Below are 14,204 nucleotides of genomic sequence, written 5' to 3'. Positions count from 1 at the left end.
GATCACAGCCCGTACGTACGTGAGCAGCGAGGGCCCGATCATCGCTGCTTCCAGCTTTATATTTATTTGCAACCATTCTTGTTTATGTTGTTGTTTCTTCTTTCATGTAGTGTCTGTTGTTATTTTAGCGCTGTCATATGTGCTTTCTCATAATTCATTTCCAACATGGTCACAATTGTGATGATTCATTCATTTGCTCTTTTGTTTTTATTCACATTCATTTTTTTTTTAGAATTGTTTCAGCAGAGCTGTTATACCGGCATGACTTGTCTCAGCTCCTATAACTTGCAGAGTGTTTGAGGTAGGGCACTCATATTTTGACACAAAGTACCCTTGTTTGTCTACTACAATAGCAATGTTGTTCACTTCTCCAACTATCTCACAGAATTCATTATTTCATGTCAAATGCAAGGAGTGCCATTGTTACAACCTACCCACTGCCAGGGTATGTTGTAAACACAACCTGGGGTTCACTGTAACATTAAGATTGAATAAAACTAAACTAATAAAACTAAATTGAATAAAACTGAGACCTCACCACAACATCTTCATTTGTATAGGTTTACTGTGCATGTGCCAACACTAAAGCATCTTCCTGTGCTTCACTAAATAAATGTTTGCATCTCATGAATTTGACTGTTTATCAAATAACTTTGACTTCTAAATCTCATATTTATGACTTTTTATTACACAATTATGATGTGTATCTCAAAATTTCAGCTTCTTATCTCATATCTAGGGATATACTAACATGTCTAATCTCATCATCCAGTTTTTATCTCACATTTAGGGATATACTAACATGTCTAATCTCATCATCCAGTTTTTATCTCACATTTAGGGATATACTAACATGTCTAATCTCATCATCCAGTTTTTATCTCATATTTAGGGATATACTAACATGTCTAATCTCATCATCCAGTTTTAAGGTCATATTTAGGGTATGTTGTAGCACATCCTGGGGTCAATTCAACAGTAAGATTGAATAACCGAAACTGAGACCTCACCACAAAATATGCATCTGTATAGGTTTACTGTGCATGTGCTAAAACTAAAGCATCTTCCTGTGCTTCACTACGAAAAAAATAACTCATTACTGGTGCTATATGAAGAACAACATTAGACAAGCTTTCTTTAAGACCATTTTGAGATAATACCTGTGGATATTGTACACATAGAAATGGAAACCTTCAGCAGGTGATCAGAAGTTGCTCATAATCCACGTAAAATCACAGGAAGATGTTTGACACTTAGTAAAACAACACACATGCAAGCTGTGTCTGTCTTATATGAGAAAACATGAACCTGAGTGTGTGTGTTATCCATCTAAACAAAGGGATCAGAGTCACAGCGGTGACACATTTTAGTTGTTTGTCCCGGGCTTAGAACTTGCAGTTTACACTTCTCTCATTTCTAAAGGTGGCACGTGATTTTACCCACAGACACATGGAGATACGCGACATGACCACGTCACGTCATCATTTCGAACATAAACAAACTTGACAGTAGGACGCGACGGGCCGCAGCCATCTTAAAAGTATTCAAACAACTACTTGTGGAGAAACAACGACCTCTATCGACAAGTGTTTTCATCCCGATACCAACTGACTGACATCTGACCAATCTGACGAGCACCAGGGCTGTTTCAGCATGGAGCGTGTGAGATTTTTTTTTTTTTTTTTACCATGTTGAAATCCACCGAGTTTCGCTGTCGTATTTCTACCTTGAGGCATTCTGCAGTGCTTCAATTGAAAAAAAAAAAAAAAGTTTTAAATAACTTTTAGGGGTAAAATCATGAAATTTGACAGACTCTTGACAGAAGTATCTCTATGAAGACCCAAAATAACAGGGCACAGGTTTAGAAAAGGTTTGACGGACAGGTGTACGATTTTGAGCGAGTGTAAATAAATTTGCTATAGCTAGCAAAAAGAGTCATGAAGCAAAACTAAAAACAGAATATATATATATATATATATATATATATATATATATATATATATATATATATATATATATATATATATATATATATATATATATATATATATATATATATATGTGACATGGTGTGATGCTGATATATATATATATGTGTGTGTGTGTGTGTGTGTATTTTGAATGATTCATCAGGATTCTCTCTACTTTTATGATCAGTGTCTACCATCAAATCTAGTAATAGGCTATATTAATGTGTATTTTATCTACAGTCAGGCACCCAGCAAGTTACTTGGTGTAGAATTTGTCAAAGTTATTCTCTCAATCATTATTATCCTCTAAACACTGAATGAACAGTTTACAGAGGGTAAAGGGAATTATCTCGATTAATATTGATTAAGTATCATGTGATTTTGTTGTGAAATATACAGAACATTAAGTCAATGTTAATGTTTATAGGCTCTGAAACGTGGCTACTGACTACTATTAATTCTATTGGCATTATACAAACTAGCATTTTTTAAACGGCTTATGAGAGATTTAAAATGCATTCGATTTTTATTATTTTTTTTAACCAAATCTCTTGTGACTTGAAGCAGTATGGGGTTAATATACATTAGTCATTTTGTGCATTCAGTCTATATCATTGTGTGCTCTTTGATAGTGACACAAAGAGAAGCACAGTGTCTTAGTTTCTTGCACATGACATTAGCAACGTGCAGTTTTGATGGTGTGTTTATGTGACATGTGACAGAAGATTCAAAGGGTGGTTTGTTTTCTGTCTTCAGATGGAAAAGCGTTTCACTTGGACTTCTGTCTTCTTGCCGGACCCCAACCGGCCCGACAGCCCTAGGCTGGTACTTCGTAGGGTGCCTGTACCAGCCAAGTCCAGAAGTTCCTCCCCAGAGTCTACAACCAGGTCCCATCCTAACACACCTCTGCGCTCTCCCTTCAACTCTTCCTACAACTGTCCTGCGACCTCCTCTCCCAACTCCTTCTCCACTTCCTCTTCCTCTGCCTCTTTGTCTGCCTCGAACTCTTCCTCTGCCTCTTCCTCTTCCTCTTCCCCTGCCTCTACCTCTTCCTCTTCTTCCTCCTCCCCCTCTTCCCCTGGCATGTGGACTTGTTTGGCGCAGGATGATCAAATCAGTTTAATCCTAAGGAAGGTGCTGACTTCAAGCTGCCCTCTGAGTGTGGGGGCAACCATTCCACCATGTACAACTAGCACCTGTACAAGACCTCAGACACTGACCAAGCCCCCGCTGCCCCCAGCCCGCCCTGTGCCACAGTGGGTGAGGAACCTCCGGGCCATTATGATGGAGAGAAACAGGCAGTGTGGCATTATTAAAGGATTTAAGAGACCCGCTGATAAGCCAGAAGGAGCCCCCCTGGAAAAGCGCTCCTCTAACAATTGATTTGAATGTTAAGGACCATGTACTGACATGAAGGATCATGTCCATGGGTCCATAGTGATTATTGTGTGATGTGCTGTGCTCTGCTGTGACATGATGTGACGTGTTGTGCTGTGAAGTGATGTGCTGTGTTGTGATGTGATGTGATGTGATGTGATGTGATGTGATGTATTGTGTTGTATTGTGATGTGATGTGATGTGATGTGATGTGAAGTGATGTGATGTGTTGTGTTGTGTTGTGATGTGATGTGATGTGTTGTGATGTGATGTGATGTGATGTATTGTATTGTGTTGTGTTGTGCTGTGATGTGTTGTGCTGTGAAGTGATGTGCTGTGTTGTGATGTGATGTGTTGTGTTGTGTTGTGATGTGATGTGATGTGATGTGTTGTGATGTGATGCGTTGTGATGTGATGTGATGTGATGTGATGTGATTTGATGTGATGTGATGTGCTGTGAAGTGATGTGATGTGATGTGTTGTGATGTGATGTGATGTGATGTGATGTGATGTGCTGTGATGTGATGTGCTGTGCTGTGATGTGATGTGATGTGCTGTGCTGTGCTGTGATGTGCTGTGCTGTGCTGTGATGTGATGTGATGTGATGTGATGTGATGTGCTGTGATGTGCTGTGATGTGATGTGATGTGATGTGATGTGTTGTGATGTGATGTGATGTGATGTGATGTGATGTGATGTGTTGTGATGTGATGTGATGTGATGTGATGTGCTGTGCTGTGATGTGATGTGATTTGCTGTGATGTGATGTGATGTGACACGATGTGCTGTGACACGATGTGATGTGTTGTGTTGTGACATGTTGTGTTGTGACATGATGTGTTGTGATGTGTTGTGTTGTGCTGTGATGTGACGTGCTGTGATGTGATGTGCTGTGAAATGATGTGCTGTGACGTGTTGTGCTATGCATGTTGCATGCTGTGACATCACAGCACAACTCTGGCCAGCAAAATCATAAGACAGGTTCATTCAGGTAAGATCGTCCCTATGACAGGATTTTTTCACTTTGCAACTAAACCAGCAGTTGGAATAACAAAAGGTAAGTTTGTTAGCTACACAATTTTTTTAAACATACAGAGAAGCAGTTGAGGGTGGCAGTCATGTAAACATCAAAGTAAGGGGGAGGTCTCATCCCTAATAATGTGTTGGTGCAACCTGTGTCTTAGTTTATGTTTTTAATTTTTTTTCTCCCATATCCACATTATAGAACTTTATATTGCAGTACAGTTATTAGTTTGTATTAATAAACTTGCCACCTTAAAAGATACAAAAACAACCTTTTTACAGGCAAATTCAGGCTGAGTTCGGACAAAGTATATAATATCCCCATAAAAATGTCAAACTGCACCAGTCAGTCCATTTACACCTTGTAATTTTTTTTTGTTTGTTTCAGACGAGAGCAAGAAGCTGACAGGGGAGCAAACCACACACTTCATTTCAAGAGCCTGGAACAGCAGACAGCGCGAGGAGACCGTCCCATTTGTCACAGCAGATTATTTGTACTATTTTTAAATGAGACTCAAATAAAAAGTCAAAACCTTCTTCCTTCAAAATACATTGTTTTAATGTTTTCTGTCAGGAAAATGATTTAACCCTCGAAAAAAGCCTTCCAAAATACATTTTACCATTTCAAAAATGTGTAACAGTGTAATACCTTAACTCATCATTGTTTAAGTTTTTCAGAATATGTATCACCTCTTCAAACAGTTTGCTACAGTTGTCACTCTTGAGTAATTGTTAGATCACATAATCATGAAATCAGTCTTGAAACTCAAAGTGATGAATTGACTGGATGACCGAACTGAGACTTGGCACTGATTTGCTGGTGACAGACTAGGATACATGACTTTATGCATGATCAGTGTCAGTTGTGAAAGAAATGTTATTAGTTATGTGTCTGTTTGACAGGTCAAAGCCCCATAAACTAGAAAAAAGGTCTGTTCACTCCACTTTTTGAAGGAAATCTGTAGAAAAGTTATGAATGTTGCTGTTGTAACAAAATGTTAATCCACTACTCCTCCGTTTCATATCTAAATTACTGTCTCGTGACTGTCCTTGATTGTCTCAAGCAACTTAAAAAGACATCACTTGTTTCAGTACAAGTGAATACATGAAAAAATAATTACCCATTTTGATTAATAAATGAAGCTGTTGTTAAGAAAATTGGGTTTCTCCCCACTTGTCCAGCTTCCGACCTGCAGTTGGACAGCCCATAACTTAACATGCTACAGAGACAGTGACAGCTCAGCAGAGAACAATAATTTAATATCTGCTTTCTTGCACTTGCTGGATTTTGCAAATCAAAAAAGTATCCTCAAGATCTGCCAGTAGAGGGAGCTGTTGGGACGTATGTACGGGACTGAACATCCCTCCCATCAGTCTAACTGGGTCCTCACTGTGAGGTAAAGGCATCTCTGGTGGCAAAATGGAAAGGGTTTTATTACTCAAGTGCCAAACAATTCATTTCAGTATTCTGAAGCAGCAGACAGAGCTCGGATGCTATCCCTTTGACACAGCTGAAGAACTCTACAATATTTCACATGATCAGACTGGAGAAAAGTGCCTTAAATAGAAAGTTGAAACCTTGAGGATTGAGAGGCATTATTTTTTGTATGATCCTATACACTTTTTAAAAACTTTTTTTGATGTTAAAGATTCATTCACAAGTGTAACAGAAATAACTGCGTTATTAAGTGCCAAGAGGGATTCCCATAGCATTATATTTATAATAACAACATTCATTTGTGTGCTGGTATCTAGGTGATAATAGTGATAATCAATTCAGAAATGGCTGTTCAAACAGAATAAATGACTGTAAACAACTTGAAAATCCATGGTTATGGTAAAAGCTAAATAAACTGATAAAACTGATAAACTGACATCTCACTGATCTGCTTCATTCATTTTTTTTTTTTTTACTGTACTTATTTTTCTGCAGATCCTCTCAACCTATATACAGTGAAATGTAACCATATTTGTACCAGAGATCGAATAAGACACCAGGAAGAAGATGCAAAGACATATAATAATACCATTAAGGAGAACATCAGAGTAAACAATTACTTTCCTTTTCGTCTGATTCGTCTGATAAACGATCCTATTTACTCTAGTTCAGGCGCAACGAAATTCAAACAACCCCCACACCAACAAGTAAGCTTTTACTGACCTGTTATCTCACTGATATATATGTGTTTTTATTTCCGTTATTACCTGAACCTCCGTGTCTGTAGAGGGCAGTCTGCCTCGATGCCTCTGTAGAAAAAGCATTTGTTTCTCTCCGGACACATTTACCCTGCGTACCAACAGAAAGAAGCGCCGCATTCTCACATTTCCACAAGTGTGGCTGCACAGGTGAGTTTACGTTCGTATGATAGCTGTAATGAATACTTCAGACTTTAGGCCTTCACATTCTGCGACAGTAACACGTTATCTATCGCTCACATCCTCGCAATTCGCTCTAAGAATTAACAGGCCGCGAGTAGTAGTAGTAGATCCAAAAAAAAAACAATGAATGGAGCTAGCTAGTAGGCTAGCGTTAGCATGGAATAGTCGTGACAAAAAATGTCAAATTATTGACTACCACAAGTAATTTGAGTCAATTTCATGTTTCTGTCAATCGAGATGGGTGTAGCTTTATTAAAAAAAGACCAGCTCGACAAATTTAAAGGCACAACAATATGTGAAACGCAGCCATATTCTTGTGTTGTGACATGCGTTACAACTGTCACTATGACAACCGATAAGACAGACTCCTGTGAATTAAATCCATGTGTTCCAGTTCGCTTGACTAACTTAATGTTGACTCTAAAACAAGGAGTGAAACCTGAAGCCTTTCTGTTTAGTTCATATCTAAAGCATCAGCAAGAGCTACAAAGCGTCCATGGAAACCTGGAGTCACATACACACATACTCAAAAAAATCAGGCGCTGGGCTTTTGCATACAAAATTGTAAAATATATGAATCTTCCAGACTAATCATACACATAACTGTATTGTACGATTATTTCTCTGCACTGTTAAATCAGAAGCCTTCTTCACTCCTGGTTGTGGCTTGATATCAGGTGCAGTCAGCTACCAGCTGCACAAGACAGAGAGCTTTTCAGGTTTTGGATGCCTTTTTCGAGAGTGTAACCCACTGTAATAATAAATATGGTGGTATCTTTGTGTTGTGAACAAAATACAGTAAAAAGATCTGAATTGGTGTTATTACTTTGTCCCACAGCCCCTCCTTAACCTCAGACAACAAGGTCTTTTTTCCAATGATAAAGAAAGTGAAAAGGCTGTGAGGTAGTATTTTTTGTAATGACTCACTGTTTCCGTTATGTTAGAGATGGCGACTACAAAGGTTCCAGAGGTTCGTGACATCACACGGATCGAGAGAATTGGTAAGAATCCATATTTACACTTGGACCCTGACAGTTCAGCTGACAGACACCATTTAATGAAGATAAATATGAGTTCTCATTTTCCAAATGTGTTCGATATTAACATGTTCATTCCTCTCTTGTGTATAGGAGCACACTCTCACATTCGTGGCCTTGGTTTGGATGATGCATTGGAACCGAGACAGGTAGCGTTAAGTCTTCATAGTGTGTATCTGTTGGACTTGTTTACTTCTTTAGTTGGCATTTAACATCTAAAAAGATATTTTAAGTGTATATATCTATAAGGAAATCTTGTTTACCTAGATTAGAAGTACAAGTAATTGTTAGACTACAGCAGTATCGGATTATAAGCAGCAGTGGTGTAAATTCAACAGATAAATCAAATCACAGCACAGACTGATGTGCATTATCATTATGTGTCAAATTTGGCTTCAAGTGTGCCTGTTCCTATTCACCTGCAGGTGTCTCAGGGGATGGTTGGCCAGCTGGCCTCCCGTCGGGCAGCAGGGGTCATTCTGGAGATGATCAAAGATGGCCACATCGCTGGCAGAGCAGTGCTGATCGCTGGCCAACCTGGCACAGGAAAGACTGCCATCGCTATGGGTAAGGGCCACATTGGAGGCTCTCCAGAACACAATATAATTTCACCGTCCTCCCATGGAAGTCATATTGTTGCCTTGCATTGATGTAATTGGCTTAAGTTATGTTTTCATCAAAGCAAGAGATAAATGCTGTAGCTTGAGTATACATCTAGCTGAGATTTTTTTTTCTTTTTTCTGCAGGCATCGCCCAGTCTCTTGGCCCTGACACACCCTTCACAGCGCTGGCCGGTAGTGAGATCTTCTCCCTGGAAATGAGCAAGACCGAGGCTCTCAGCCAAGCTTTTAGAAAAGCCATCGGAGTGAGGATCAAGTGAGTGAGCACACACACAGAAAAATGTGTTTTGTATTTCTAATTGTTAGAAATGAATGACTTCTCATAACTGGTTTCTTTCTACAGAGAAGAGACAGAGATAATTGAAGGAGAGGTGGTAGAAATCCAGATTGATAGACCAGCCACTGGAACGGTAGGCTGCTATAAATGCACTTTTATCATATTGCCTTATACAGTTAATCTTTTAGGCCTGCTTTGGAAAGTATTTCACAGAGTACACTTTTTGAGTTTGTACATACTGTGCTGTCATTGAAGAAAAACTCACACGTTTACTTTTGACTCTCAGGGTGCAAAGGTGGGCAAGTTGACTCTAAAGACTACGGAGATGGAGACAGTATATGACTTGGGAAACAAGATGATTGACAGCCTCAGTAAAGAAAAGGTTCAAGCAGGGTGAGTAAATCCTTTGTTATTTTATCTTTACATATCATGATTAGGGTTGTGCCTCACAACTAATTTGCCTGATGTTTAAACTTAGAATAATCAAAGAAACACACAGAAAACAGCTGAAATTGAGCACCCCCCCCACACACAATTTTGTTTATTATTTAGAACCATTTGAAACCTTTAATCACATTCTTTAATAACCAAATCCTATTTTAAATGCTGATGAAAAGATTGACTCTTTGTGCCATGCATTATTAACATTGTATGTTATCCTGAAAACATGGCGACAAAAGTTAATAAATCAACAGTATTAAACATAGCAAGACAACCTGGATGACTAAAAAACTTCATCAACAATACTAAGGAAACGTGCCTGATTATTTCAACAGAATTTTCATTGGGTGAATGCTATCCGTGGCAACTATGGGGAAAAAAGTAATTTACCAGTAATATGGATAACATCTTAGACCCAACAATTAATGGGTGTTTTTTTTTGTAAAGCAAAAGTTGGTACACAGGTAAGTAATTAGTTAGTAGTAATTAGTTAGTTAGTAATTATGTCAGTATGCAACATAAACCTGTACAATAATAGAATGATAATAAGTTGAACCAGCTAGCTGACTAATCTTGTACATCCATAATCAGGAACGCTCAGGCCTGTCAGACAGCGGTACTTAACGTAATCTGTCTCTTTCTTTCTCTGCGCCCCTCTCTCAGAGATGTTATCACCATTGACAAAGCCACTGGAAAGATCAGCAAGTTGGGTCGCTCCTTCACCAGAGCCAGAGACTATGATGCCATGGGAGCTCAGGTATCAATAAGATTTTACTGCTTCGGTCATTAATTCACACTGGCAAACTAAAGTAGAATTTCAATGACCACGGCCTCGTGTGTGTTGTCCTTGCAGACTCAGTTTGTGCAATGTCCTGAGGGAGAGCTGCAGAAAAGGAAAGAAGTGGTCCACACGGTGTCCCTCCATGAGATTGACGTCATCAACAGCCGCACACAAGGCTTCCTGGCTCTCTTCTCCGGAGACACCGGAGAAATCAAGTCCGAGGTCCGCGAGCAGATTAATGCCAAAGTGTGCGAGTGGAGGGAAGAAGGCAAGGCTGAGATCATTCCTGGGGTAGGTTCAACTACATGTGTGTATATTTATATTTGCTTTCTCTGTGATTATACTTGACTAAGTTTATACATTTGTGGCCTCAGGTGTTATTTATTGACGAGGTCCATATGCTGGACATGGAGTGCTTTTCCTTCCTGAACCGAGCCCTGGAGAGTGACTTGTCCCCAGTTCTCATCATGGCCACCAACAGAGGCATCACTCGGTACTGTTTACACCTACACTTTCTACCAATATGGATATTTTCCCCTGATACCATTATTTGGAGAACTTTATTTCTTATAATCTGTGTGTCTGGCTTGTTGTTTTGTATTTTCTATTGCAAAAATACTGAGTTCTAGTTTGAAAATATCTCTGAATAGGAATTCATTATTGAATCTAATTTCTAAGCTTTTCATCCTGAGAATGATCAAAAATGTGGATACATAAATTATGCTATATTTCTTGTGATTTTAACCCTGAATATAGCTAAGTATCCATCTCTTTTGTCTCTCAGCATCCGTGGCACAAACTATCAGAGCCCTCATGGCATCCCCATCGACCTGCTCGACCGCCTACTCATTATCGCCACCTCCCCATACACCGAAAAAGAGACGAGGCAGATCCTCAAGATCAGGTGAGAGTCTGCGTTCATCATCTGTGTTTGCTTCTTGTCAAAAGTGTTAAAAGAGTGAAGTAAACCTGCATGGTTTCATTTCAGGTGTGAGGAGGAGGATGTGGAGCTGAGCGAGGAGGCTCACACCGTCCTGACTCGCATCGGCATGGAGACGTCACTGCGCTACGCCATCCAGCTGATCAGCACTGCCGGACTGGTGTGTCGCAAACGCAAGGTAAGCTCCGTCTGAGCAACCGGAGTGATTTCAGCTAAAACACGTGTATTGAAAACAGTATTGATGTCATCTGTGTGTTTTGGCTCCTCCAGGGGACAGAAGTCCAGGTGGAGGACATCAAAAGGGTTTACTCGCTGTTCCTGGATGAGGCCAGATCTTCTCAATACATGAAGGAGTATCAGGATTCCTTCCTCTTTAACGAAACACGTGAGTTTTCTGTTCGTCCTCTCCTCTGCTAGTAATTCCTTGGCTTTGCAACCCTCACAGCAGCTGTTCACTTTGGTGCTGTAAAGTAATATCAAAGTCAAGTAATGCTTTAAAATGCTGAAACATATTCTAAGCCAGGGGCACCTGCTGTTATCTGCTGCAGTCATTAGAGAGGATTTCACTTTTCACATGCTTCTTAAACTAAAATACTGCTCTGCGCAGTGCTCATTTGGTCTGTAGTTTTGCAGCTAAGCAGAAAGAGAGAGCGACGAGAAAAAAAGATTTATACAAAGGAAAAAATTGGTAGCCTCAGCCCTCTCATTATATAATTTAGAATTAAAAATTAAACAAATCCTTCTATAATCTCGATTGTACATTAAATGACGAATAAGCGTGATGTATCTGTTGTTACATTTCAGAAACTGGTCAGATGGACACCTCGTAATGAAGACGAATGCTTCCTTTTCGTTCTCCTCTGAAGTTTTTATGTTGTCGATCCCCGTCTGCCGTTGGAGTCATTTCAACTACTGCTGCTAAAGTTGAAGTAACTGCTTCTTCAACTTTAGTGGACATTGAAGTTAGAAGTTTATTCAAATGTATTCAAGTCACTGAATTTCCCGATATTTTTCTTCTCTGTTCGAATTCAAATGTATCCACTGAACTGTGACTTAATTCTAAATTTACCATGATGCTGTTCTTCATCGAGGCCTTTCCATTCCTTCGGTGTTTTCTTTTGTTGACTTATCTTTACATGGTTTATTTTTATGAAAATGATTAAACAGGCTTTTATGAGCACACTTTGATGATTTGTCTGCTTGTTTCTCACTTAATCTTGAACGCTTAATTCAGGAGGAAACATAGATTAGATCATCGTACCAAAACTTTTGTTTAATTTACATGAATGATATGACCCACACCAGGGTTAGGGTCACAGTGATTATCTGCCATTCCTGGTTTCGTGTCTTAGTTCACCTCTGACTGCAGCCAGCAACATGTGCGCAACAGAAATGTGCTGTTTTGCACCTGCAACTACATCCAATAATGATGTCACAGTGTCCTGAGGTAGACCTGCGCATGGCTGCAGTAAGGGGTTAACTTAAAGCACTAGAGTTCTGCAAAAGCAAAATTATATAGGATTGTATGGCTAGTTACGCTAATGATAGGCTTTAAAAGTGTATGTTTGGTTGAGAGCTGTGGATTTTGTTCCCTGTGTCTTACAGTGGAATCGTGTTGCCATTATGGACATTTTAAATTACTGCAGTGGCAAAGCATGTTTCGATGTACATATTAGAATGTAAATAACATTTTCAGACAGAAGACAAAAAGAAAGGAAATAAAACATGAAATTAGTGTGAGTCTTAATTGTTTAGTTCATTATTCTTGACAATAGTTTGGCTTACGGCACCATTTTGACACAACCCTTAACAAGAAAAACAGTTTAATTAAATACCTGGCATCGTGAAAAACTCAAATTCATAATTAACAGAAAATTCTTAATGTAATGAAATTAACTTGGGACGAAAGTCTGATGGCTTGAAATTGCCGCCACAAGGTGGCACCCAAAGATCTCTCTTGACGACATCTTTTCAGCAAACAATACAATGCACGAACTATAATGAGCCACATCCACGCTTTTCAATAAGCGAGTCAAACCGCATTGCTGACGGCCTAAAAATATCTTCTAGCTGCATCAGTTGCTTGAGGCCTCCTTCTTGCATGATGGGTGTGGGCTCATACTGTAAATGACTGCAGTCAACCCACACCTCGATCTCACACCCAGTGTGAGACACTGTAGGTGCTACCCTGCTCTGACACACACGCACTATGTAACAGGCTTCCTCACACCTAGATTCTTCTGTATTTAGATAATTAGTGTTGCGGATCCCATCCTCACAACCATGTTTGTGGAGGTTTTTTTTTTTTTCCATTTTAGGTTTAATTCATCCGAAAATGTCAACGAATTCCAGTTTTAACACTAAAAGCGGCCTCGCAATTAGGCCTGCAACCATAACTGCTTATGTTCGGTGATATGTTGTCACACAAATGGCTAGTTAGATTATTAGTTAGACTATTAGATAATGTGATTGCATAATAATGCCGGTACACCCCTTTAAGTGTAATGCAAACTTTTAATTATTAACAATATTCAGACACTGGAATTGGAATGTGAAACGAATATTAAGATATCATATATAAATCACAGATTAAAAACAAAAATGATCATGGTCATGTACATATATCTTTAGGTAAACAAGATGTATCCAATAAGATAAGGTCTATATGATGGAGATTGGGCATTTCATTGGTTGCTAAATATAATTTATTCTAAAACCCCTGTGTTGAATGACGAAGAGTATTTCATATTGGCTGGCTGACACTTCATGAAATCGCCTTTCAATCAATCACACTTATTTCTGTAATTTTTAAAATAACCGAGCCTGTACTCCCAGTCATGAACATCACCCGCATCCCTCTACCAAGGAGCTTCATCTCTCACTCGACCAATTAGAGCAGATCAATCAATTTACCTGCATATAGTATGAGCAGGGCGCAGACCGTCTCCTATGTGGAAATGAATATTTAATGTTTAGTGCTGGTGGGAGAGAGCCCCGGCGCGGATTACCCTGCTGCCTGCATCCCATAAATCCCACCTCGGTCCCACGACGCTGCTGCCTACCTCCACATCTGATGGATTCACCCGCCGGATAAGAGCTGGGCTAGACTTCAGGATTGTTCAGTTGTTTGGATGTAAAACAAGCTGTGCACGCTGCTACCTTTTCCTATTGGGATAAACCCGTTTTCTGTCCGTGACTCTCAGTTTATTTAATCTTTCTTAGAATGTCAATATTGTAATCAGATTTTGGAGACTGGAGGCAGAACCCTCCTTTGAGCAGAACTGCAGCAGCCTCTGTGTTTTTAAACGTCAGACGGATTAAACTTAAACCGAAGACGTCTCCTTTTTCCAGTGTCCAGTG

At 39.4% G+C, this 14,204-nt stretch overlaps 2 protein-coding genes across 2 annotated transcripts; both read left to right on the top strand.

Annotated features, from left to right (window-relative positions):
- The first annotated feature begins 1,428 nt into the window (after positions 1-1,428).
- Positions 1,429-3,537, top strand: LOC119031686 (osteocalcin 2-like). Its single transcript, XM_037120297.1, has 2 exons — positions 1,429-1,662; positions 2,727-3,537. The coding sequence occupies exons 1-2, from the start codon at positions 1,654-1,656 to the stop codon at positions 3,351-3,353; spliced, it is 636 nt and encodes a 211-aa protein (XP_036976192.1). The 5' UTR covers positions 1,429-1,653; the 3' UTR covers positions 3,354-3,537.
- A 3,079-nt stretch (positions 3,538-6,616) lies between these two features.
- ruvbl2 (RuvB-like AAA ATPase 2) lies at positions 6,617-12,032 on the top strand. The gene is made up of 14 exons (XM_037120601.1): positions 6,617-6,715; positions 7,693-7,749; positions 7,879-7,934; positions 8,211-8,352; positions 8,532-8,661; positions 8,749-8,815; positions 8,969-9,075; positions 9,787-9,880; positions 9,977-10,195; positions 10,279-10,397; positions 10,689-10,808; positions 10,893-11,022; positions 11,115-11,229; positions 11,649-12,032. The coding sequence occupies exons 2-14, from the start codon at positions 7,695-7,697 to the stop codon at positions 11,672-11,674; spliced, it is 1,380 nt and encodes a 459-aa protein (XP_036976496.1). The 5' UTR covers positions 6,617-6,715; positions 7,693-7,694; the 3' UTR covers positions 11,675-12,032.
- Positions 12,033-14,204: the final 2,172 nt, after the last annotated feature.

Source organism: Acanthopagrus latus, chromosome 13 (genome assembly GCF_904848185.1).
Source record: "Acanthopagrus latus isolate v.2019 chromosome 13, fAcaLat1.1, whole genome shotgun sequence".
In the NCBI taxonomy this organism is placed as follows: domain Eukaryota; kingdom Metazoa; phylum Chordata; class Actinopteri; order Spariformes; family Sparidae; genus Acanthopagrus; species Acanthopagrus latus.
This window is presented reverse-complemented; position numbering and strand designations above follow the sequence as displayed.